This window comes from Pituophis catenifer, unplaced genomic scaffold (genome assembly GCF_029215685.1).
Source record: "Pituophis catenifer annectens isolate HBS135680 unplaced genomic scaffold, rPitCat1.0.hap2 SCAF_4, whole genome shotgun sequence".
Classification (NCBI taxonomy): domain Eukaryota; kingdom Metazoa; phylum Chordata; class Lepidosauria; order Squamata; family Colubridae; genus Pituophis; species Pituophis catenifer.
This window is the reverse complement of record NW_027256884.1, coordinates 104,188,061-104,215,864: the sequence shown is the minus strand read 5'-3', so window position 1 is coordinate 104,215,864 and position 27,804 is coordinate 104,188,061. Positions and strand designations below refer to the sequence as shown.

General features: G+C 39.6%; 1 protein-coding gene across 1 annotated transcript in view; it reads left to right on the top strand.

Annotated features, from left to right (window-relative positions):
• IGSF11 (immunoglobulin superfamily member 11) overlaps positions 1-21,213 on the top strand; it is a 180,167-nt gene extending 158,954 nt beyond the window's left edge. Inside the window, exons 2-7 of the mRNA XM_070942778.1 lie at positions 6,043-6,206; positions 8,850-9,057; positions 11,455-11,610; positions 15,724-15,846; positions 18,880-19,030; positions 19,736-21,213. Of these exons, the coding sequence (XP_070798879.1) occupies positions 6,043-6,206; positions 8,850-9,057; positions 11,455-11,610; positions 15,724-15,846; positions 18,880-19,030; positions 19,736-20,177 (1,244 nt within the window). The 3' untranslated portion in view covers positions 20,178-21,213. The remainder of the gene's footprint in view (positions 1-6,042; positions 6,207-8,849; positions 9,058-11,454; positions 11,611-15,723; positions 15,847-18,879; positions 19,031-19,735) is intronic.
• The last annotated feature ends 6,591 nt before the right edge of the window (positions 21,214-27,804 follow it).

The following is a 27,804-nucleotide window of genomic DNA, read 5'->3' as shown; positions in this document are numbered from 1 at the left end:
ATGATTTTCTATAAGCTTCTTGTCCTGCCCCCCATTTTCTTTTACAGTCAGGGTTGAATTGCCCAAACTGTGCTAACAATTAGCGCAGTTTGGGCAATTATCTCACTCCATCCTCAGTCACTCTTCCAACTGTGGAATGCTGGAGATAGTTTTCTTTTCTCCTCAGACTGAGTTATAGCCAACATTTAGCCACCCCAGATTAGATTCCCTTGGTTGCTGACTGGCATTTATGAGGCTTTGGGATCCAGGATACATTGCCTCTCAGATTTATTAAGGGTATAGCCAAGAAAGGTCAAGATGATAATGATAATGCAAATTAGTTCTACCTGCTTTTTATGTACCTTATTTTTCAGAGTATAAGACGCACCTTTTTCCTCCCAAAAGAGGCTGAAAATTTGGGTGTGTCTTATACTACAAGTGTAGCTTTTTTGAATCTTTTTTTCAGCCCTAACGAGGCGCTAGTGAGTGAAGCAATCTTCCCAGCTTTGCCTGCTTCCTCGATTCTCTGTTGTGCTTTAACGAGGCACTAGCCAGTGAAGCGATCTTTTTCAGCCCTAACTAGGCGCTAGCTGAGTGAAGCGATCTCCCCGTGCTTTGCCTGCTTTTCTCATTGCTGCTTCCTCTCAGCAGTGCCTTGGAAGCTTTTTATCCCCAAGCAGGGGATAAAAAACTGCAAACTAATGTGCTGAAGCTGACCAGACTAAGGACGCTAGCCAGATGAATACCTGGCTGGCAGATATTTTTTCCTATTTTCCTCCCCAAAAACTAAGCTGCGTCTTATACTCTGAAAAGTACAGTATATCACCTCATTTCAATTACACTGTAAGATGCTCTGACCTGAATTTCTGCTGGGATTTTGACATCTCTTAGTTCCTGGGTTGGGGTAGGTTTATTACCAGAACTAGCCGGCTGTCGGTGTCACCGTATAAGCAAGTGTGCCTGTTAGTGTTCACAGCTGTTTTTGTCTCTTTGATCTGTTCACAGTTCTCAGCCACTTGTCTTCTGAAACAGCTCCTGTCATATTTCACCTCCAGTCACCCTCTCTAAACTGGTTTTGGCATTCTCCAAGTTGGCTCTGTCCTTAGTGCCTTTGATCAGCCCAGTTCTCATCTCATTTTCCAATGAGTGTTTTCTCCTGATACAACCCCAATCATATCTGGGTGTGGGGTGCTTCTTTTGCAGCTGGAGCACAGGCTTGGTTCAGCTAATTTGGCTGCTTCAAAATCCAGGAGAGAAAGTTAAAAAAAGGAAGTGAGAGCCTTGCACAAGTCTTGTGGTAAGGTCACCCTTCCAAACTGCTTTTTGTTATCACGGGAAAACCAGGACTTGGCTTTGTACTTCCACCACGTCTGTAGGAGTGAGAGAGAAAGGGCAAACGTGATTATAAAAAAAGTTTTCCTCAGTCAAGGCTCTTTTGACATACGAGGGAGGCCTTTAGAATTAATTAAGGTCATCAGGATTGCAAAATCATGCAAAAATCAATCCTCTACAAATGAAATTGCATATATCCAGATCACAGCTAAGCTACAGACTAAGTGTAAATAAAGTATAGCAAGATTTAGATTCTTTTTCCAATAAACCAAGCTATACACTATGAGCAAGGCCAAAGGAGAAAGAAATTAACTGCACTGGAGATTTCATTTAAACCCACCCTCCTCCCAGACATTCCAGAGCAACTGAAACTTGCCCTTAGTATGCAGGAGTATATGGCTTTTCCTTTATTAAACAAGTGATTAGATCCATAAGCTTTACTTTGGAAGTCAATAAATATACTTTTTGTGTAACAGAATAATTCTCTAGCCTCTGAGCTGAAGATCTGCCGTGAAATGCTAGTTTTGTTTAGGCATGAATTTATTTTAAAGGAAAAAGCATTCAAACATGTGAAACTACACTTTTACACCCAAAGCTGCAACTTAAAAGCAGTATCATTGCAAACAAATTATTGGATGTTTGTTTAATTATTTATGGAATACGTATTCATATTGGTCTGTCTCAGAAATCATGTTTGTTCTGGGTGTCTTTAGGATTCTATAGCTGCAGTTTTGGTAAACTTAATTCTAAGTTATGAAATAGGGTGTTACCAACTTTATTTTTTTTATTTTTATCATGTTACAGAGTTGTTGTTTATTTATTTTTTGTATTTATGACTGTCAGGTTTTTAGATCATGCTGTAGATATTTCAAGATTTTGACATTGTGCAGGACAGTATACATTAAATATATAAATATGTAGGAAAGTTATATATATACATAAGAATTAATTAATGAGTGTAAATACATTCATTCATTACTAATCTCACAGGTGGGAACTTGTAAGGTGTGTATGATTAGCACGTGTAAGATAACATATGGCAGGGGTGTTAAACTCAAGGCCCATGGGCTGGATCCGGCCCGTGGGGTGCTTAGATCTGGCCCACGGGGTTGTTCTCCTTCCCAAATCTCATGTGTCAAAAGCTGTTTGGGTGCCTTTCCTATTTATCACCCTGTAGGGGTCTAAGACTTTCATTATAGAACATAGCACTTTGGAGCTCTTCTAGTCCAGTCCCCTGCTCAAGGCAGGAGAATTTATATAATCCTAATCAATTTATATCATCCTAGGATTATATTTATATAATCCTAGTCAAATTGTTATCCAGTTTATTCTTGCAAAAGCTCCAGCGATGGAGCACCCACAACTCCAGGAGGCAAGCTATTGATTAGTATGCCACTCAAGGAGCCTGAGTGGCGTAGGAGGCTAATGCCTCCTACTAAGGCAGCATTTAACATCCAGCTGCCTGCAATTACTGCGAGTTCAATTCTCACCAGGCTCAAGGTCGACTCAGCCTTCCATCCTTTCTAAGGTGGGTAAAATGAGGACCCGGTTTGTGGGGGAAATAAGCTGACTTTGTATAAAATATACGAAAGTATGAAGGCTATTGCTTAATGCATTGTAAGCCGCCCTGAGTCTCCGGAGAAGGGCGGCATATAAAAATAAATAATAAATAAATAAATTTTTAAAAAATTGTTCTCAGTGTTAGGAAATTTCTCCTTAGTTTAAGTTGGACCTCTCTTTAACAAGCTTCCACCCATTACTTCTTGTCCTGCCCTGTGTTACTTTGGCGAATATGTCGATCCCAGGGGTGGAATCTACTTACCTTCCTTACTGGTTTGGAAGTGTACTGAGCATGCGCAGAGGGTAAAAAACACATTACTTCCTGGTTAAAACCCGGGTGGGTGGGCGGAGCTTCACGTTGCCATCACTACCGGTTCTCTGAACCACCAGCCACAATTGCTACCGGATCGCCCGATCTGGTCCAAACTGGGAGGATTTCATCCCTGACCGATCCCCTCTTCTCTGTGACAGCCCCTCAGGTATTGGAAGAGAGCTATCGTATCACCCCTAATCCTTCTCTTTGAAAGGCTAGACATACCGAGCTCCCTCATTTTACTATTTAGCCTCCAGGCCCCTTGTCATCTTTGTTGTTCTTCTCTGCATACTTTCTAGGGTCTCAGCATCTTTTTTATATTCTGGTTACCAGAACTGGATGCAGTATTCCAAGTGTGGCCTCACTAGTACACTATAAAGCGGTACTATCACTTCTTGTGCTCCAGTTGCTATTCTTCTGTAGATGCAGCCTAGGACTGCATTGGCTCTTTTGGCAGCTGCAGGAGCACACTGTTGTATCACTGCTCATTGCTGTGGTGGTCCACTAGGACATTTAGATCTCTCTCACAGTTACTATTTTTTGAGCCAGGTACCACCTATTCTCTACCTGTGTATTTGGTTTTTCCTACCCAAGTGCAGGGCCTTACTTTTCTCACCGCTGAACTGCATCTTACTGGATGTTTAAGTCTGTCGAGATTCTTCTGAATCTTAAATCTATCTTCTAAAGTGTTAGTAATTCCTTCCAGTTAGGTATCATCTGCAAATTTGATGAGTTCCCCTATTTGCTCTTTAGATCATTTATGAAGATGTTGAAGAGTACTGGGCCCAAAACAGAACCTTCAGATGCCCAGCTGCATGCTTTCCTCCATATAGATGTAGTTCCATTGAGGATTACATACTGGGTGCAGTTGGTCAGCCAACTGCACATTCATTTTGTGATGGTACTGTCTGTTCCAGTGGTGAAATCCAATTTTTTTTACTACCAATTCTGTGGGCGTGGTGTGGTTTGGTAGGCATGGCAGGGGAAAGATACTGCAAAATCTCCATTCCCACCCCACTCCAGGGGAAGGATACTGCAAAATCTCCATTCTCACCCCACTCCTGGTGGAAGGATATTGCAGAATCTCCATTTCCACCCCACTCTGGGGCCAGTCAGAGATGGTATTTGCCGGTTCTCTGAACTGCTCAAAATTTCCGCTACCGGTTCTCCAGAACCTGCTGGATTTCACCCCTGGTCTGTTCCATATTGTTCTACCTTATCTAGAAGTAGACTGTGGTCTATTTTGTCAAATGCCTTACTGAAGTCCAAGAATACTATGTCCACAGCATTTTCCTGATCCACTAATTTGGTCACTTTAGCAAGAAGGCAATAAGATTTGTCTAGCATGATCTGTTTTTAACAAAATATACTGACTTCTACCAGTAGCAATCGCCTTGTTCATTTCTAGATGCTCATAAATTCACCACTTGATTATTTTTTTCAAGATTTTTCTAGAAATTGATATCAAGCTGACTGGCCTATAATTTCCTGGTTCCAGTTTGCTCCTTTTTGTAGATCGGAACAACATCAGCTCTTTTCCAGTCTTCTAGTAGTTCCCATGTGGTACAGGAGCTTTTGAAAGATTACATTCAATGACTCTGAGATTATGTTTGCCCGCTCCTTCAGAACCCTGGGATGTAAACCATCTGGCTCAGGTGATTTGTATTTCGTAAGGGATTCTCTTACTAATTCCTTGCCTATTTTGATTTGTATACCTGCTCAGTCTCCCTTGTTGCTGCTTTTGATAGATTTTTCTTCCTTTTGCATAGAAGCAGATGCAAAGAAGGATTTAAGCAGTTCTGCTTTATCCCTGTCCATCACCTTCTTGCCTACTGTTCCCATTAGTTACAGTAGATAGCTCACCTATCATTTCGTTGACTTTAGTCTTGTTCCTTACATATTGAAAGAAACTTTTATTAATATTATTTTTGGCCCTAGTTTTCCTGACTCCCTCCTTACAGATTCAGGCTATTTGTTGATATTAAGTTTTAGTTATTATTCCTCTTTCCATTTTTTTATATTTGACCATTTTTTCCCTCATATTGCTGGAGAGCAACCATGCTGATTTTATTTGGTGTCTTGTTTTTTCTTTCTTAAGTATTATTTTTGCTTGTGCCTTCATTATCTCATTTTTCAGGGTTTCCCAAGCATCTTGAACTGTTTTTCCTTTTACGATTTCTAGCCATGGAATCCTTCCTAGTCTCTCTCTTAGCTTGTTGAAGTCAACTCTCTTAAAGTCTAAAATACTAGTCAGTTCAGTTACTTATGGTTGTATTATGGTGAATTCAACTATGACATGATTGCTCTCCCCCAAAGTTCCTATAGTTTTACCCCCTCGGCCATTTCATCCCTGTTAGTAAGGATAGCTGTCCCTCTAGTTCCCTTCTCTACCTTTTGTATAACAAAGTTGTCTGGTAGGCATGTAAGAAACATGTTTGATCTCCCACTCACTGAAGAGTTTGCTTCCTAGTTGATGTCATGGTAGTAAAGTCCTCCATTACTATAGTGCTGTGTTTCCTCTGCATCTCACCTAACTGATTAGCAAAGAGTTCATTTATTTCCTCCAGTTGGTTGGGTAGCCTGTAAGTATACACATATAGCAAAATCATTTGTTTTTCTTTACACTTTCTATCTGCATACTATGCACTGAGGTAAAAATGTTACTATGGATTCCTTGTGGCAGTAGAAAGTCTTGGAAAGTAAGACAAGGAGGCAGCTTGGTGGTTGCAAGTGCAAGAGAAGAACATTTTTATGTGTGTGCCAGGAAGACAGAAAGTTGATTATCCCATTTGTTACTATATTAGTACATCATTGTAAAATGGAGATAGAATATATTATCTTGATCTCTCTCTTTTTAGGTCTAGTGAGTCCCTTGGAGGTCTTCATGAATACCAGGAGTGTTGAAGTTGCTCGGGGTCAGACGGCGATCCTGCCCTGTACTTTCACCACTAGTGCTGCACTCACTAACCTTAATGTCATCTGGATGGTCACGCCTCTTTCCAATGCCAACCAACCTGAACAGGTACCAAGTCCTATCAGAAAAACGGATGAGCTCCCTTTTGCCTTTCTTTCTTGTTTAGGCTTATTTCTGCCACATTTCTCCTAATCAAGCTGGGTTTTTTCAACTGTGGAAAAGGTTACACAACTTATCTCTACAGTATATCAGATGAATAAGAGGAATTCTCAATCTTGCATTTCCTTAAGCTTTTATCTGAATCTTGGGGTCATAGCTTTATTTTTTGCCAGACTACTTCAGGATATTTTGTAAATGAAAAAAATACAAGTGAGGGTTAAGCAGATCTACAAGCTCCATGATTTCTCCAGTTTGAGGGAATACAGAAAGTTGCTGAAATCCATATTTGGAGCTCAGCGCCTGATCATTGGTCTTATGATTTCAGCCATGTGGTACATAGTAGAACTCTTTGTGAGGAAAAAAAATATGGAGTGATTTATTACTGCTCTGACATGATAACTAGATCATCATATTACAAGTAGCAAAAAATATTACAAGCTAGGAAAAATAGGTAGTTATTTCATTACTTTTTTATTGTTGAAACTTTTAATCTGTTTACTGATTCATTCACCTTTCATTTTATTTCACAGTTGATGTGGAATTATGGAAATTATTAATTCTTATTTATTTCCATATTATTATTATTTTTTTACAGAAACCTAACCAGTTTTCTCCTGTCTGTAACTTCAGGCAGGTGCTATCATGCATGCTACTGGTGGGAAACTGAAGGAATTCCAAATAAAATCCTGTTTCTTGTTTGTTTCCATTGAAGCCATGCTGGAGCAGCCTTTACAGCAGGGGAGGGCAATTTTCCCAGGGTCAGGAGTCACAACTTGCTCCCTCAAGCAGCTGGAGGGCTGCAGGTGACATCACTAGGTAGGTGGTGAAGTCACGGAAAGAGTTACTGCAGGAATCCCAGTCCTGCTGTAACCTTTGCCTGTGCTATCATGGTTACAGACAGAGGATGACATTCATTTAAAAATTAGAACCATGCCTATAAAGTTTCAGTTAACTACAGCAAAGAGCTCTATAGCACTTCCAGTATTAATAGCAAATAAATTTGTTTTGTGAATTATTCCTTTTTTTCCAAAACACATAGTGCTATTATAGATAAACGTAAGATTTTTTTTTCAGAATCAATTTCCACAAAGATTATAGCTATTAGTTTTCTACTCATGCGTGTCATACTAGGTGGCTTGTTAACATAGTACCTTAAATTTTATTGAGGGCTCTTTTCTTCAGTTAGATAACAGTTTCTAGATTCGCGCAAAAGCGGTCATCAAATTGAACTTTTTAAAAAATTGACAAAACTTCTTATGCTGTTATACAACTTCCTCATATATAACCTTGGAGAATTTTAGCCTATATTTCCCACAACAGCAGACTTTTAAACTGCGGCCCTGTATTCTTCATGCATATACACTGTCACCTGCTGTCAAATTGGCTCATATAATCAATCAATATCTTCAGGAGAAAGAAATGCTTTTTTCGCCTTGTAAACACTGATTCCTTAGCACCGCAAATTTAGGTTTGGAATTTCAGGGGGAAAAATTGAAATCCATGAAATTCAATCAGAAGGAACATCTGATTTCAAGGGAATTCTATTTCTTTAGAAATAGGTAATAAGTCTAGGAAGGAATGGGCACAAGAACTTTGATACTTATTTTTTTGTGTTACGTTTTGTCTTAGTTCTTCATACAAACTCAGTAATTTGATGCATTTATGCTTATCTCTGTGAAATAGTAAATAATTTTTCTTTAAATTATTTTGTGATTTGGAATCCCATTTTAAACTTTTACAGAAACTCTTTTTTAAGTTGAAACCAACCACTGCCATCTAGTGGTCCCTTTGGATTTTTCAGCTTGACCAATTTGGCAGAAGTTTCATTTGACTTTTTAACTAATTTATATTTTCTTGAATTGGGCAATTCTCTAATTTTCAATATTGTACATTTCTATTTTAATATATAAATCTAAAGTTATTTTTACACATTATATGTACTTTTATTACAAAAAGTTTGATTTTGTTTATTTCTTGTGAGATTGGCTGCTACTATATCTTTTTGTGTTGTGTACACAAACACAACATTTATATTTCCCCAATTATATCTATATGATGGTGTGCACACTTTTTGATTATTTTATTCTACTTTTCTATATGCATTTTTGTAAAAAAAAAAAAAAAAGTGATCTTTGACCATAAATAAAGTAAAAGAAATCATCATGAAAACTTCTCCATACCAGAAATAGAAGAAATGGTGTGCAAAACAAGGATCCAAAAACTCAGGTTTATGCTAGACTCTGAAGTGCTTTTAAATCACATACAGGTGAGATATTGTAATAGCAATAGCACTTAGACTTATATACCACTTTATAGTGCTTTACAGCCCTCTCTCAGTGGTTTTACAGATTCAGCATATTGCCCTCAACAATCTGGGTACTCATTTTACCCACCTCGGAAGGATGGAAGGCTGAGTCAACCTTGAGCCTGGTGGGATTTGAACTGCCAAATTGCAGACAGCCAATAGTCAGCAGAAGTAGCCTGCAGTACTGCACTCTAACCACTCCGCCACCGGGTAATCAGAGCATAATGAATAAATACTTCCTTACTCTAATCTTTAGTTTGCATGATATGGTGCCTTGTCTTTTTCAGGTTATTATTTACCAGGGTGGTCAGATTTTTGATGGTGCAGCCCAGTTTCATGGGCGAGTGGGGTTTGCAAAAACAATGCCAACCACCAGTGCCTCCATCTTCATCAACAATACCAAGCTCTCAGATACGGGAACTTACCAGTGTTTGGTGAATAATCTACCAGACCGTGGAGGACGGAATATTGGAGTCATTGGGCTCAATGTCTTGGGTATGATCTTTCTAAAGTGAATGATAGATTTAAAATATGGAGGTGAACTGATGGACAACTTTCCTTTTAATTTTAATTGTAAGCAAGATTCTAGAACATGAACTGCGCAATGTCTCAGTGGTCCATCAGTTTTGCACAAGAGAGCTAGATAACTATAATTTACCTTAACTCTGTGATTCTTCCCAGTTTCATTCATATCTGAAATAACACAACAGTAAAACAATGGAAAGGGGTTAGAATTAAAATTGGTCTCGCTCTAAAACTGCTATTAGCAACTCAACTCTCTGCATATTTTTTTTTCATTACAGCCACTCCTCATTTAGTGACTACCTTGGTTAGGGACCATTCACAAATATGAGATTAATAAAATCTCATTAATAAAAATTATTATAGTATTATAGTATTAATAAAAATTCATTTTCTGCCCAATATGTGCAATTATCAGCAAATTTCAGTTGCCTAAAGCCTGCCAGAGGGTCCTAATAAACTAATTAAGATCACAGAACTGAGCTTGTTAACACAGTTAGCACTTTTTAAAGAAGTGCTGCCTGAGGAAAAAAGCAGGAAGAGAGAGCTTCTTTAACCAATCTTTCTGTCCCATGAGGGGGTAAAAATGGAGTGGGGGGAGGATCAGACATGGCGCATTCTAAGAGAGACCTTTGTCTGAATGAGAGGACGGAAACAGTGTCCTTTCAAACATCTCCCAACCCTCTCTACCTCCCTCCCTCCCTCCCTCTCTCTCTCTCTCTGCTTACTTAGTGACCATTTCACTTAGCTAAGTTGTTGGGCAGAGTGTAGTCAGTAAACAAAGATAGGATGTAAATACTTGATTACAATTATGATAGAGTAGAGTATAGGAAAGGAGGCACACAAAGCAATTTGGAGATAACAGAATATTGAACTTAGGCCAGTGGTGGGTTGCTCCCGGTTCTGTCCAGTTCTTGATAACTGATAGTAAAAGCGGTGGGAGGCTCCACCCATCTGCCCAGATGTCATAAGGTACGATCGGCGCATACGCAGAAGTGCACATGCGCTCCCATTGCGAACTGGTAGTAAAAGTAAGTAGAACCCATCCCTGACTTAGGCCTACTTTGTTCTGACCCAGCTCCCCAAACACGACAAACCCTTTGTAGTTAAATCAATAATTCCTTTATTAGGAGCAACAGCAACCCTGGCAAAAAGTTTCTCTCTCACCACAGGCTAACAAGTCTGTCCGGCAGGGAGATGAATAATATCCCCAGAGCTACGATGGGGCTTCACTAGCAGCAGTAGCTCTTCCGTCCCAAGGATCGGCCAAAAGATTTCCACTGCTCTCCTCTCCTCTGCCTTCTGTGCATCCGCATGTCAGACACTGGACCAGTTCTTCTTCTTCCTCATTGGCCATCTCCAGACCTGGGGGCTGTTGACTCTCCATCTGAGGTCTGATAGACGGCCCAGGCTCCGCCTCTGTCTCTCTCTCTGACAGCTCCATTCCCTCTTCCCCCTCGGAGCGCTCAGGTTTCCTTGATGCTGACCCTGACTCCCACGCCTCCTTCTCATCTGATTTGGCTGTTGGAGGAGCCGGTGGCCGACAGGCCACAACACATCTAGTTTCTGCTGTCATGATTGACAGATGTTTAACCTGCTGGTTGATGACATGTTGAAGAGGGTGTACAGTAAAGCCAGCTAGTTAAACCCATCACTGACTGTTACAAAAGGCCCACTCGCAAATCAGAGCAATACAAAGTAACAGAGATAGGAAACTGGGAGAATAAAGGCAGAAAAGAATGGCAGTAGAAATACAGGTAGTCCTTGACTTACAACAGTTCGTTTCGTGACTGTTACAATGTTACAAAGTTACAATGGCACTGAAAAAAAGTAAGTTATGACCATTTTTCACACTAATGACCGTGGCAGAATCCCCATGGTCACATGATTTACATTCGGATGCTTCACGTTTACGAGTGGTTGCAGCATCCTGTGGCAACATGTTTGCATTTTGTGAAAAAAAATTTTTTGCCATTTTCAGACAAAAAATGGCGAAAACACCCATTGTATAAAAAGGCTTCAAACTGACCATGTAGTTTGATAAACAATCGTGTAGCTCACTTTAATGACAGTTTTTTAAAAAGATCACAAAATTGAGTTAAGTCACTTGGTGCCTCGACTTACAACCGCAGTCGCTTGCAACTAAAATATCAGTCCCATTTGTGATCATAAGTTGAGGACTATCTGTAGTTACAAAAGTCTTAGCAGGTTACCTTGCCTGTTGCTTCGTTATTAGTCTTAAACATCTGTATCCTCTCATTTTTTTTAAAAAAAAAAGCTGTCTATATTTGTGAATATATTTGTAAAGATGACAAGAATGTTAAAAAAAAAAAAACTGTAAATAATCCATGCCATCTTCTATTGTAACAGTTCCTCCATCTGCCCCTGACTGCAGAATTCAGGGTTCTTTGAATATTGGTAGTGATATCACACTGAGTTGTAATTCAGAAGAAGGCATCCCTCGGCCAACTTACAACTGGGAAAGGCTGGATAATGCTCCCAAGCTGCCTCCAACATCCATCCAAGGTGACCATTCTACCTTTTTTTCTGTTTATTTTGGACTCATTTTTCTTAATTTATTTTGGTGGTAATATGGTTGTAAGTTTTGCATTTTGCCCCAGACTTCCGCTTCAGTTACTTTGGCAAAGCACCTGATCCAAGCATGTTATGGAAGAGGGGAAAGAAATTAATGTTGCCAATTAATGCTGATATTATCAATTAATGCTGATAATCTGAATGTAAAAACTCATTAAAAGTAACAAGCAAGAGAAGGGAAAAATCTGTTTTGGGTGATAAAAACAACCAAGCCTGTAAAGCATTGGGTGCCCTCTAGTGGAATTCCAATTAGTTTAAATATTTTTATCTATGAAATAAAATAGCTTTGAAGTAATGGTGGCTAGCTATTTTGGCAAATTTGCCAGAAATCCAATGGGTTAAATATTATTATAAAATATACTATAAAATATAATAGTCCCATCTTTAATTTTTTTTCTTGTAATATATTTTACAGGAATAGTAATACCAAGCAATCAGGTTCATATAGCTAGGGTGACTGTGAAACATCATGTACCCCATAACAACAGGTTATGTGATATCACAAAGGATTTCAGAATTTTGGCAGTACTCTCTGCCTTCGCATGAAATAAATGCCAAAAACATAAAAATAAAACTCTACACAGGAGGATTCAGGACAGAAATATCAAGGAATAGATGCATGTTATTCTGCTTGTTTCAGGTTTTTTTAAAATAAAAAACATGTTCACAGAAGTCATAAAAGATTACTGTAATAATTCAATTGTTATTTTAAATACGTTTATATTTGATTGTTTCAAGGATTCAGTACTTGGTTTTTGAATGTTCAAAACATCTAAGTATTTGTAACATAAAACTTTTTTTAAAAAAAAGTGTATCAGTAAAAATGCAGATAGCAGTCACTTTATTCCAAAAGTCTTATTAGAGACAGACAGACAGACAGACAGACAGACAGACAGACAGACAGACAGACAGACAGATATATATTTCATCAGCTGATAAAAAGTGAGTAATGATGGTAAACAGACTTTTCAAAGTGTTTTGCCAAGAATAAATCTATCAGATTTTGTACTTAGAATAGTAATGGTAGATTGTAAATAGGAAGCTTTTGAACAAATCAAGTGAAAACAAAGCCAGAAACATAGGAGAGCGATCGGAAAGTTCAGGTAGATTGCAGGAACATAATTTTGATTATTGATCCCAATACTCAGTTGAGATTTATTTCTACCCAGACCTTCTCCTGCTCTCTTCTATCTGTCCCAAAATAACTTTACAAAGTATTTCCCCTACCCCCCCCCTTTGGATGAATTTGGAGGCGCTGTATTTGACTGTTAACACTCGTGTGTCTGTTTTTTTGGAACACTATTGAGTGCATTCCAGACTGAACAAAATCCTCAATTTCTGTCAGATTAATCAGCAACATTTCCTGCGCCCCTTTTTCTGACTAAAAGAGAAAAAAAAAGTCAGTCTGAAACTAACATTGTTTCAGTGGGAAAGAAGTAATATTCTAATGTTGAACAAAACATACTTTGGGAAAAGATAAAGTTGTTTAAATTTGCTAATGTTCATATGAAGAGATAGATCAGAAGTCAGACTGAAAGTTTATGTTAAACATGCAGTCATATGCTTCTGTTATATGCTTCTTGCAGAACCTATGTCTATTGTATCACCAAGTTGGGTGATAAGCCAACCATTGGTAGCATTGATTGGAGGCTATTGGTTATTAGGTATAAAGGCAGCAATGGTTAACAACACACATGAAATTTAGTTTTTGGGGTTCTTTTAGCTTTAATTTTTAAAATCATGCTGCATTTTTTTCATTGTTTATGCAGTGTTTCATCACATCTTAGAAAGCATCCTTGGAAAAAACTCTAAAAATATACAAAACAAATATCGGAAATCAATACAAATAAAGCTAAATGGATTTTTTGCTAGAAGGTGTCTTCAGCAATTTGTAGCCACAACAACAACAACCACAAAAAGATTTTAGCAAAGTCTTAGCAAACAGTTACTTCCAATTATAATATCAGTGGCTCCAAATCACAAATAGTTATACTACTATAGTGGAACTGATTGGGAAGATAGACTTAGGGTCAATAAAGCATGGGAAATATCTGTCACAGTGGTGGCGATGGTGGTAGTCTATAAATTGAAAATTGCTCATCTGAATCGGGTCTAGGACTTTTCGGCTCGAATTCTTGGTGCTCCTGTTTCTCCACCAGGGTTTTGCCTCCATGTTATTATGCCTCGGCACTTTGGGCCATGGCCCCTCCGTCCCAGTCCCTTCGCCGCGGCCCATTCGTTGCAGTACAGTTCGTGTTGGGCTTTTGGGTGCAGAGGACAGTTCGAAGCTAGCCAATTGGTGCAGGGGCTCAGGGGCTTCGGGAGTAGAGCTGACTGTATAAAAAGGAGTTACACTTTCTCTGCAGTGTAGTCTCTGTTTAAGTTTCTTGTTTGGCATTTATGAGCTTAAACATATTATTATTGGACCTTACAGATGGAAATGAAGAGGAGTGAGGAGCAACACTAATTCCAATCACTTATCCTTTTCTCTTTCTCTGCTCACGTTCCTTTCAAGCTCCCCGTTGAATTCCAGGGAAAGACTGTCCACCCTGACCTGGGGCTCTAGCCCTCCCAGGGATGTTTGGGTAATGGAAATCTTGGCTGGGGTGGGGAGCAGAGCCCCAAGCATTACTAGTGAAATACCTTTGCTGCCTCTCAGCCCCCTCTTCCACAGGGAGAAGCCCTGGGAACCTCTACCCTCCCCTCATCTTTTGTGGCTGGATCTCACCCCTGTGCTGGTCTTGGCCGCCTTGGGAAGCTCTGAATTGACAGAGTCTCCCTCTGAACTGCAGCCCCCACTCTACTCCCAAAGCCCCTGAGCCCCTGCACCGATTGGCTGGCTTCGAACTGTCCTCTGTGCCCAAAAGCCCAACATGAACTGTACTGCGACGAATGGGCCGTGGCGAAGGGACTGGGATGGAGGGGCCATGGCCCAAAGTGCCGAGGCATAATAATGCAGAGGCGAAACCCTGGTGGAGAAATAGGCAGCACCAAGAGTTCAAGCCGAAAAGTTCCATTCCGTCTGAATCTTATGGATATGTCAGTACTACCTCCTAGATGGCAAAATGTTTTTTCCAGGAACCAGAGTTCCTTGAACTCTCATTATTCTCTCGTTCATTATTTTTTCTAAAGATTTCTTCATAGTACATTATATGCATAGTACTTATAAAATTGATTGGCGTGTTTAGCTAAGCACTTAAAACTCAGGATTAGATCAAGGGGGTTGCAACAAGGACTGGAAATAATCTTCCTGGAAACATTATCTAAAACTTCCTATGGTCCCAGATTGAGAGACAGATTGCCTGAAGCATTTTGAAAGCTATGTCACTTTCCTCCTACTAAATATTTCATACTGTATAACAAATATGTTTATTTTGCACCCCAAAAATTACTTATATTCATGTATTTGTTGATTTGCAAAACTCTCTTAATTTTTATTAGCAAAATTTAGAATAGCCTTTTAAAATTTGATATTTTTCTGGAAGTTGTAGTCAGAGTGTATTTGCTGGGAAGGCTTGATTAGATGGAGAAAAGGTATGGTTTAATGTGATCTGTGGTTGGTTTTCTTAAATTCATTGGTAAGTCTTGATTCACGGGCTGAAATGTTTTCTTTTCTGGAAGAGGAAAAACAAAAGAAAAGGAAAACAATGCAAAGGCAAGACAAAACAAGAAAGAAAAAAAAAGAAGAAAAGCTGACTTGTTCAAGCACTGTCCTCAGTTTCCTTCTTAAAGTGATAGATTGGTTATAGCTTTTTTTTTCTTTCTTTCTTACTGTGTTCCTTTGGTCTTAGGTTTTCAAATTATAATAACCATCTTTCCGAAGAAAATGACCACTATAAGCTTCTTAAATTTTAGTCTCATTTGTAAAAGATGTTTTCATCTGAAGGTTATTTTGTAATCTGTCTTTTAAGAGCCTTACATTACAATTTAGGTTTTGTTGGATTTGCATTTTCAAAATCTGGTAAAAAGGTTCTTCTCCCTTATATAAATTGCTCTTTAATTTATAAGATTTTATTTATTTTGTTTTTGGTCTTTCCTGTCTAGATCTAGTTCAGGGTACTCTTCTTCTGCGCAATATTAGCTCTTTGTCATCCGGACGTTACCAGTGTATGGCATCTAATGTCATTGGAAGCAGCACCTGTTCTCTTGAAGTTCAAGTGATTACACGTGAGTTAGATTTAGTATCCAGAACTTGTTGTCTTTTATTGGAATCTGTGCAGCTTTATAACTCCTGTCTATATTACTGTTGCAGAATTTCAGGTAATAATCCTTTCCATTGCTTTTTTATATTAGAAAAACCATCAAACCTTATATATGTTACCAGCAGTGTGTGAAAAGCTGGCATTGTATAGAATGCCTAGGAAATCTATAAAATGCATGATGATTTTAGGCAAAATAGGAAATCTCTGTTATTTTAATATGCTTTCACTGAGGGGAGCATCAGGGTTGTCTTTGACTGAGGGGAGCCGGGGTGGGCGTGGTCAGGGTGGGTGTGGCTAGCTCAACATCACTCATGTCAGGGGCGCCTGTGGCGGCCCGAGTGCTCTAACAGCGAAAACGGGCTTCTGAGCTTCGTTTTCAGCTGCAATGGCTTCCTGCAACCCTCTGCCAGCAAAAATTGAGCTCCGCAGGGCCATGGGTGGCCCTCCCAAGTTCCATTTTTGCTGACAGAGGCACCGTGGGCCGATCCTTTGCTGTTCCCAGGGCAGACCCGCCTGTCAGATCTAAGCTCTCAATGGGCCGGATTCAATCCACAGGCCTTGAGTTTGACACCTCTGACCTAGGCATTATACAGAAGGACAGGAACTATTCAGGCAAAGTATGAAAAGAAAGTCATGAAAAGGTTTAGGATTAAGGTTAACCCTAAATCTAACTCTTTATTGAGAAGACATATATGAAAATGAAAAATAAAGGATTTTCTTACTGTAAAAAAAAACAGGTGAAAAAGACCAGTATTGACCTACTTGTTGCAACAAGGAAGGCTAGAATGGCATTTTAGCAGCAGTATCTTATACTTTGCTGATTTGCCTTTTGGCTAGGAAATGTGTGAAATATTAAGTATTTCATACTTTCCCATTTTTGGCATTCTATAGATTTCCTAGGCATTGTATAAAATCACTAATATCTTACATTGATGGTAACAGATCTAAATAAACTTTCTCTAATACCCTGTTTCCCCTAAAATAAGACATCCCCTGATAATAAGCCCAATCGAGCTTTTGAGCCCATGCACTAAAATAAGCCCCCCCTGTAAATAAGCCCTCCCTGAAAATATTTAAACGCATGCGCAGCTGGTCCCCGCCATTTCCTCTGGTTTCCTCCATGCGCCCCAAAATAATAAGACCACCCTGAAAATAAGGCCAAGTACTTATTTCGGGGTTCAAAAAAATATAAGACAGGGTCTTATTTTCAGGGAAACACTTGTATCTTTAAGACAGACAGAAAGACAGACAGACAGATAATCTCCAATATCTTACATTTCTGCAATATGATTTTTAATATGAATGTCTCTTATGTTCATTTTAAAAAATATTTATCCACTCTTGCATAGCCTTCCCCAAATATAAGTTCTTGTTTGGGGTTATTGTTATAATTGTTATATTGTTTTTCCTTTTTTTCACCCTAAATGATGCATGCCACTGGATTCTGCTATCTGCTGCTACTGCCTATATTACTGCAAAGCCTACTTTGGTAGATTCTACCAATTCACAGAAATTCTGTGGGAAATTTCTTTAACATCCCTAATCTTGCTGGTTCTGATCATCTCTGACCTTTCTTACAGGAAGGTCAGCATTAGAAAAAGGCTTTCTCTCACTACACCAGACATTTATAACAAATGAACTATTATGTGCCTGAATGATAATTGAATTTTCTTGTACAATTTTATTTTTTTTCCTACAAATAGCTGTAAGTGATTTAGTTTTTCAAGGAAGGTCTATTTTCTGCACACATCTCAAGTCTAAATTGCATCTTAGAGCTGTTATTTTAGAAAGAGAAACATAATAACTGTACCACCAAGGCAATATTATTGGGATGTCGAATTGTAACTGCAGCACGGTAGAAAAGTGTAAATTCTCATTTCTGTATTTTGGCTCCAATCCACATCGGAAGGCCTTGGGGAAGATAAAAGGACTCAGAGAAATTTTAGTTTAGTAAAACTATATCTGTTTTACTTCCTTATATATTTCATTGTTTCAAAATCAAATGCTTTTTTCTGTCACGTTTTAAAGAAACTGACACATTTTGTTCTAGGAAACAAAATAAAATCCTTGCATTGTCATAATCAATAGATATGGCTATTTCCAGCAAAGGAAAGATCCTTTCATGCCTGTTGAATGCATCACTACTAAAGGAGAAATGTCTGTCAGTAATCACTGAATAACTATTAAAGTTATGGCAGCCTCATTCACACTGTGCATCATTGCATCTGACTTGTTAGAACAAGAAGGGTGATAGAAAGAGAGACTGAGGAGGGCCTTGGTGTGAAAATGTTCATATACCACTTTGTCTGTGTTCTATATTGGCAACAGACAGGATGCTGATTACCATGGCTGAACTCAAATATAGTCGAATAGATGGAGACACCCCAAAACTCAGTCATTCAGTCACTTAGTTGAACACAGGCTGTCTCAGTGGATATCACTTTAAGAAGAAAGTAGGGAAGTTGTTTGCTTTTCTAGAAAAAGAGCAATAAATAAAAATCACACAGACACACAGACACAGCAATCCTACATTAGATTAATTTATTAATTAGATTAATTAATATAATTATTAATTTGCCCTATCACCTTATCCCAGGACTTCAGACATTCATATTGGGTTTAAAGCTATTTTGGCTATGTGCAGATTGCATGGAATAATTTCACTTTGCTAAAAGCTCTCTTGTTTGGATGAATGCCAGAATCCATTCCAAAATGTGCATATGGAAACATTTTTAGTGTGACAAAAGGTTGGGAAGATGTTAATAACCTCTAGTGTTATATCGCAAGTTACAAGAATATGTAAGACAACATCCAGCACATACTCATTCTGTACCAGATTTCTTACACTGAACTTTTCACTCATGGATGCATTTTTGTAAGTGATTTTTAGTTACTTTTAGGAATACAGCTGGTCTTTCCTGATGCCTGCTGTGGTTCTTTGAACATGCTCATGTGTTCTTTCTACTCAGATTTTGCATATGTTCCATGTCCCACACAGCTAATCCTCGGAATATTGGACTGATTGCCGGAGCTGCAGCAGCAGGGGCAGTTGTGCTTATTGTCTGCATTGTCTTGGTGGCTGTTACACTCTTTTATTGGAAAAACAAACACAAGGAGGAAGAGGAGGAGGAGATTCCCAATGAGATAAGGTTTGGCCTTGGAAAATACTTTGTCTGCCCTTCCAAATTTCTTCCCTTTCTCCCAAGCAAGATGTCTCCAGGTTTCAAGCAAAAGACATTATAGTAACTTCTCATTTGAGTGTAATGAATCCAAATTAGATGTTAGCATACAAGATTCTCATTCCTAATTCTTATAATACTAGTAATGGCATGGCTGTGCAGTGCCAGTAATTAATGGAGTAGGCATAAGTGCAGTGCAAGTGTCATCCATCATCTTTTCTGACACGTTAGAAGAGGGTTACATGCAATATTCCTGGTAAGAGAAGTATAGTTTGTTAATTAGTCATGGCAGTCAAAACAAGCAATAAAGTCTTCAAAAGAAAATAATACCTTTTAATACGCAGTTAATGGCAGTAACATAAGAAATATCCATGGCTAATTTCTGCCTTTTTGTCCATTATCACTGCATATCAGCTTTGACAGAATGAAACCAGGATATTGGCACAAAAAATTAGAATGTAAAACTTAAGAGTTGTGGTGTCCGTGCTTGCATATTTGAGCAAGAATTAAAAAAGTCAAAAGGATTGGGTGTTGTTGTTTTTTTGCTGCTCAATGTTAATTATTTCATGTGGGCTTGTCAGTAAGCGAGGAAGTGTTTCTGTTTGTCTTGGAAATGAGTGGATATTGAGGAAATGGTGTGAAGGGAATTGTAGTTATGTCTTTCTTTTTTCTTAGGGAGGATGATTTGCCACCCAAATGTTCTTCATCCACAAAAGCCTTCCATGGTGATGCTTCCTCATCTGAAAATGACACTCTCACCTCCTCCAATACCTACAACAGCCGATACTGGAATGACCCCAAAGCAAACCATGCTACAGACTCCTTCACTCACCTCAACAATGACGCACGGCAGGCCTTCTCTCGTTCTGGAAGCACCAATGCCCGTTCTATATATGCTAATGGAGGTCACCCAGCACCCCCTCCACCGAAGACATTGGTAGTGACAACCAATACAGCTCCATCTCCACAGGAGATGGCCAGGAGTAATGGATCTGTGAGTCGGAAGCCACGGCCCCAACACACATGGTCCTATGCTGTAAGCCAAGCAACTCTGGAGAGGATAGGTGCTGTGCCTGTAATGGTACCAGCACAGAGCCGAGCAGGCTCTTTGGTGTAAAAAAAATGGTTGTGGTTCTACGAATTTGTTACAGTAAGCGGGAGTGAAGATGGGCCCAATAAGAGACTCTCCTCTTCCTCCCTGGGATGGAGGGGAAGATCTGTGTTCTTCCCTTACCCTAGTCAATTGAACCCAACTGATGTGATGATCCCTCCTTTATTACCCCACCCTCATGATCTCAGGGGCTCCTCAGCTATGGCTGTATGTGCCAAGGTCAAAAGGAGGCCAATTAAGGCATCAGGGGAAGGAGACCATACTTGCTTTCTAAGGTCTGCTATATGAAATTTCTATTATGGAATTTATAAAGTCCAGAGGTCAGTAGATCAGCTCAGCTGCCTTGGGGTTAGCCCATTGCTGCTTGGCTCGAAACAGATGATGTTGAGGGGGAACTGGTGACATTCTGTCTGTGACTACTGATCTCAGAGGAAAAAAGCAAAGGAAAAAAAAAATAAGCTGGGGCAAAAGAAGTGGGAGGGAGGGCAATTGACTTGAGAGTTATATTTTATTTAATTCTTTTTCAGGAGTTCTTTATTTCTATCTTCCTCCCTTCTCCTGCTTCCTGCCATTCTCCAAATTGGATTTTTCTCCCCCTTGCACTAGTTTTCTGGATGCTTCTCACATCCCTTGCCACTTCCATGGCAACTCTGGTCGTTTTGGCCTTGTTCCCTGAAGGGCTGCTTGGCATCCGATTGGCCTGCTGCTGCTGTTGTTGCTGTTGTTTGGCTGTTGTTGAAAGGAGGGATTTGGGGAGGGCATGGTGTGGGGTTGAAAGCTAAAGCCTCCGTTGCTTAACCGAACTGGCTGTGTATTTTCTAGGGTGTGTGGCTAGCATTTCTCAAAAGAGCTAGATTTCCAAAGCTTTTGGCATCTGCATGGCATGTCCCCATATATGGCTGTGTGGGGCTGGCCTGCATGGTCAGGTTGATAGTTTGACCATTCACACATTCAAAGCATTCATTTTAGCCCTTCCTTTACAGGATTTCTTGGACTTATTATATTAGGGAAGGAAGGAAGGAAGGAAGGAAGGGAGGGAGGGAGGGAGGAATAGAGGGAGGAATAAAGCAAGAAATCTAAGAGCAGCAGAAAGATGGATTGTGGCTACATTGCCCCTCCTTTCTCTTTTCTTGAAGCGTGGTCTGCTCTAAATAGTAGCCCATGGTGACATTTGTAATTTCATTAGCCTTAATTGAATAACAACAACAGAGAATTTGGAAAGAAAGACAAGTGAATGTCTTCCATGGTTCATACGGAGTTTGGGATCGGGTGGGAAAGGAACACATTTCTGAATACCTCGAGGAGAGGCACAGCCAGGGACGCATCACTGAATCCTGCTGTCCGCACCTGCCACTGGTCTTAAAACAAACTTCCTTTGGAAGTTCCTAACAGGATTTCCTTCTCTGCACTGACAAAATATATCCTTCTGATCAAAGCCTGGAATTAGGTAGGCCTTCTTCCACTGGCTCCCTTCCACGTTCCAAACTGCACTGGAAATGAGGTTCCTAGAGAATCTCAACTGCTCTTTCACCTCCTATTCTGCTTCACTCTAATTTCATTTTCCCCCCCCACCTTTCCAAAGGGGTGTTAAGACCATTAGGAGAGCTCTCTGCATAGGCCATATATATACCATCTATACGATGCCATCATCAAGAGAGCCCTCTAGGTTGAATTAGGTTTAAAGCTTAGCTGTGCCTTTTTTGCTTGGTTTTTTTTTTTAAACACCTCTCCTTCCCATTTACTTTCCTTCTCTCCCACCCCCTCCCCAAAATACTGCTAATGGACTTGCTCCATCAGTTTCAGAGCACACCAGGAAGACAGATGGCTGCTGTATTTATACATGTTTCCTAGGGAGCAGTATCTCTCCTCCCCTATTCACTGCCGGTTTCTCCTTTTAATTATTTGGAAGTTGTGTGATGGCATTGCTGGAGTGGGGATAACTTAGAAGAAAGAAGAATGGCTTTTTTTTAAAGGTAGTGCAAAAAAAACCCCAACATAAACATGGTTTCTCCCTCTCCGCTTTTCTAACAACGGGAAACACAAGAGGCGTTTTCAAGAAATGCTGCTTACAGCAGCCTACAAGTAGTGCTCAGAAAGCTCTTCCCTGGTTCTTCTGTTCACTCTCCTCTTTCTTTCTTCTTTCTAATTGTCTAAAAAACAATAAAACTTTTATTCATATAAAAGAGGAAATGGTTGTCTCTGAATTTGGTTATTTATTTGCTTTCTATGTTATATATATATAAGTGTATATATACATACACTTAAGGTACCAGGATCAGCCTTTGTTTGCAAGACCTTCTCTGACCACAGTTGCTGAAAATGGGCACTGCGGTTTCCCATTATTCTGAGAGGGAAACAAGAAAACTGTAATTAAGTACTAAAATAGTTAAGGATTTTTTTTTTAAAGAACCACAGTCCTGACGCCACAAACTAAATAAAAATCCTCAACCCGCCCACCTATGTTACATGATCCTTCTCACTTTGTATCTTTATCCCACTCCATGTGGCCCTGTATGGGCCACATATCATTATTTTAATAATTCTACATCGGTTTTCAAATGCATACTTTGTGCAACACAAAGCCCCAGCTTCCAGCTAGACCATCTTTGATTAAAACAATCAGATTGGAAATGATGGGGAAAAAACTCTGCCAGAAGCTGCCAAAGAATGGTTGCCATTCACAAGGAGAAATAGAAATAGAAAGCCACCAAAAAGATGAGCAGATATTTAGAGCACTAAAAAGCTATAATCATATTGCTGTTTTTTCAAATGCAGCACACCTACACACCATTGTCGGGAAGTTGAATTTTGTACCCAATGCTATAAGCTATTACAGTCAAGATGGCAATCAGGCAGTGGGGGGAGGGGGAGGGGTTGTTCCATAGTGTCTTCACATCTTTTGTATGGACATTTATGCATTTATCTTTACACAAAAAACTACCTGCAGTCAGTGTATTCCTTATGTAAATACCAGATTTGAACTTGTACGAGTAAAAACATTATCCTATACAGAACTTCTGGTAAAAAAGATGGGGGGGGCAGTGGTAGGTTGCTACTGGTTCACCCCGGATCGGGCGAAGCGGTAGCGGCGGCGGGAGGCTCCACCCACCTGCCCAGACGCTTCTGCTCATGCGCAGAAGTGTTGCGTATGCACTGGTAGCGATGGGATTTGAAACCCACTACTGGGGGGCGGGGGTTTGTTGGATTTTTTTTTTAAAAAAATGGAGTTAGAAAAAGGGAAATACAACTTACATTGAAAAGAGACTATTTAGCTGTTGTTTCCTCAAAGACTTAAATTTGGACTTAATTGTGATTAAAAATGGGCTGAAGCAATGTTTATATACAACTAAGAAATGGACCGAAGTAATGTTCATGTACAATTAGCCCCTTATTGCTAATTGCATTATGGAACAGCTGATGGACAACTGTCCAGGAAATGCAAACTGAATGCAAATTTGAATATGATAGGAAGTGTTCAATACATAGAACTTTTATAAAGCAGAATTGAACCTCTTAACAGGTAAAATAAATGTTCCCACTGTTAAATTTAAATAATACTTTCAGCACTGTGATTGGGTAAGCACAATTTGTTGGCAATCACAGTCTACCAACCTTGTGGAGCTTTTAATTACTTTATTTTCACTCCAGGGTGCCAACTCTGAAGAGCATACGAATTTCCCAGTATATAATTGGAATTAAAACAGTATGATCTGTTAAAAAAAAAATCAGGGAGTAGAAATATTTGTGTAGAATATTTGTTTTCCATAAGGAATCTGGGTAAATGCCATCCATTTTCCTAAGTTTTCACCCTATTTGCAGAACACAATTGTTTGGGGTTTTTTGCTGAATATCAGTGTGTGGACACTGATTTTGAACAGGGTTATTGGAAGAGGAAGGTTTTTCCCTTGATCTCCTTACAGTCCCTGCAGATGAGGTAATTGATTCTCCACTTCTAATTCTAAGGTAAAGGTAAAGGTTCCCCTCACACATATGTGCTAGTCATTCCCGACTCTAGGGGGCAGTGCTCATCTCCGTTTCAAAGCTGAAGAGCCAGCGCTGTCCAAAGACGACTCCGTGGTCATGTGGCCAGCATGACTAAATGCCACAGGCACACGGAATGCTGTTACCTTCCTATCAAAGGTGGTCCCTATTTTTCTACTTGCACTTTTTACGTGCTTTCGAACTGCTAGGTTGGCAGAAGCTGGGACAAGAACGGGAGCTCCCCCTGTTACGTGGCACAAGGGATTCGAACTGCTGAACTGCCAACCTTTCAATTGACAAGCTCAGCGTCTTAGCCACTGAGCCACTACATCCCTTAATTCTAACAGGATTCATTCTTAATTAATTAATTCTAACATTAATTAATTCTAACAGGGATACAAATGAATTCTAACATACATACAATTCTAACATACATACATACAATTGTGTTCTGCAAATAGGGTGAAAACCTAGGAAAATTCCCACACCGATCCAAGGACAGTCAAGGTAACTGTTTTCCTGTTGTTGCTGATGATAACATGCAGCAATCCCAACCATAGGAAGAGAAAGCTGTAAGGCAAAGTGAGAGCAGTGGTTCATTTAAGGCAGAGGTCTTCAAACATGGCAGCTTTAAGACTTGTGGACTTCAACTCCCAGAATTCTCCACCCAGCATAGCTGGCTGGAGAACTTCTGGGAGTTGAAGTCCATAAGTCTTAAAGCTGCCAAGTTTGAAGACCTCTGATTTAAGGTAATGCTATTGAACACTAGTGTAGGACATCACCACTTGGATGCCCCAAATTTAGCACCACTTAAATCTGGTTTTTGAAAAAAAACGTGAAGGCATTCCTGCCTGCCTTGCTGGCACAAGAGCATTCACTCCGTGCATTGCAGTCCCCTTGGAAAGGGAAGGGAAGCAAATCACAGGTGAAATAATGTAGATAAAAGACCTCTTGTTCCCAGCTGAATCTCTCCAAGGCAAAAGGAGCCTTGGTAGACCAGATGGTATATCTAATCTGTGACCTGGAACTATATTTTTAAAAAACCTTCAACCTCAGCCAGTCACTATCAAAGGTTTATTTGATAGTGCATTTAAAAGGTACATTTAGGAGTTTATGGATAGATGTGAAAAAATCTTTGTGCATATGTGCATCACACATCCTTTGGCATGCGTGCAGGTGGAATCAGTCCAGACAGGATAGGTTCTACTTATGTAGTTGCTTAATCCTGTTTTCTTTGAACTCACAAATTGGCATAGTCGTAAAATTCTGAGAGGGAAATGATTCCTTGTTCTGCATAGAACCTAAATGCAGAATGCAATAACACGGTGATTTAAATGTCTCAAGTGAAGCTGAGTTCATTTCCTGTCTATTCCACTGACAAGCATCACTTTCTGTTAGGAAATTTCTCTGCATATTTATCTGAGATGTATTTACCTGCAGTTTCCAGCAATTCTTTCTACATCCAGTCTCTGAAGAGACAGAGAATAAGCCAGAATCCTGAGAAGTACCAAATATTCTTTAAGAATAACTTGAACAATTGTTTACAGAAATCCAGATCCCAAATTCTCCAGGTCAGGTTGCCAATTATTCTCTCTATATGTGTGTGTGCATGTGTGTGTGTGAGAGAGACAGGCAGACAGAAAAAAAGAGCCTATATATATTTTACCTATGCTACTACTCCATAGCTTATACAGTCTGGTATAACAGTTGTAATTGGGATTGGAATGGCCATCGCCGAGTCATGTGGTAGCAAAGTGACATAATGTGACCACTTTGTTTAGAGACAGCAATCCTGACATTCCCTATTGCTATCCTTAAAGTGAAGATTTCAGGTTATTAAGAATGTCCCTGGGATTGGCAAGCAGACTGGCAAGCAGGTAAGTGGCTGCTGTTGGGTGGGGTGTATAGGTAGCAGTGTGAGCAGGGCCAGGGGTCGCTGTTGCTAGGGAAGAGAAAGTGTGAGCTCCCAGAGTGACCTGTGACCTTTGTCTGCTGGCTTCCCCATTGATTTTTTCTGAAGGTGATCACATGACTGTGGCAGCTGCAATCATTGTAAATGAAAGCCAGTTGCTAAGCATCCAGATTGTAATCACAAGACTCCAGAGATGCTGGGATGTCTGGAACTTTGAGAACTAGTTGTAAGTACCTCTTGTTCAACACTCATAACTTTGAATGTTAAATGAGGACTTCTTGTATGTCAAGGTAATTGCTCTTTTTGTGCAGTTATGGCAAATCTCATTGAATGAATTTCAGTTTAATATAAGCAACCCCAAACAAATGATTATCATTAAAAAAAACTTATCAAAGCTGAAATTTGATTGTTTTTTTCATCCCATAGTCCATTGTTTTTTCGATGGGTTTCCCATTGGGGATCACATTGGCCTAGGACATGGGTGTCAAACTCACCTTCTCATGCTGCCATCACGTGACCTATCACAACATTTTTTTTCCCTTCGCAGAGCTGTTGTGTGTGTGGCCGTGGGATGCATCCGGCCTGCGGGCCACCAGTTTGACAACCCTGGTCTAAGAATATGTATTGTCAAAGCAGAACATACATTTATTCATTGTCTCCATGCATGATAAGCTTCACTTGATGTGCTACACCCTAGAACAGCTTATCTGCTACTAAAAATTCTGCGATGTTGCATTGACACAAGGAAAAGAGTGGGATTTGTAAACTCTCAACAATACAGAACTTCTCAAGAATATATTCTAAAGATGCACAAGTAACAACAATGAACATTTTCATAATAGAAAAAGAATAGATTTGTTGAAAACAAAGCCAAGTTGACTGAACTAAGATACAGTATGATAAGAATTTTCAAATATTTTGGAAAGCATAAAAGAAAGTTATGACCAATTGTCTATTATCTAAATGTTGTTTCCTCCATGCCTTTAATTAGCATATAGGGCCATTGAACTAACATGTAGAAGCAATTCAGCAGATGAATTTATCATTCAATATTGGAACTGCACCTACACTTTTTCTTTGATTTCATTTGTTGTAAATTAATGCTGCATATTAAGATACTGCCATGTAATATATGAACTCCATAGTAGGAATCCCCAAGTCCGGACCGCAGATTGATCCCAGTCCGTGGCCCATTAGGAACCAGGCTGCACAAGTGGTGGGCAAGTACACAAAACTTCATTTGTGCATGCACAGGAGTTAGATTGTGCACATGGACCTCACCATCACCGCCACTGCTGCTGCTGCCAGTCCGTGGAGCTGGAAAAGTTGGGGATTTCTGTTCAGGACTTGCTACATTTTTGGATCTGATTATAGAACCAAAATCACATTCTACATTGTTGATTTGGTTTGAAAAGTAAGTTCACACACAGTTGGAAAGAAACAGCCTTACAACTAAAAAAACAACTGTTGGTTAAGAATTTGCTTGTGAACAAAAACCATTTATTTGTCTTAGTTACCTAACACAGTTCTGTAGTCATGATAAATGGACTGTTTCCTCCTACCAAATTCCCATATTCAGCATGTCTCTTTGTATGTAGTGGACATTCTATGATTCATTGGGATATGTTTCTGTGACCTTAAAAACACAAGGTGTCATTGAGATTTGCCCTCTGGATACAGGCAATAAGTTCTTCTTCAAACTCTGGTGGCCTGACATCTGTTGGAAACCCCTAGAATTGC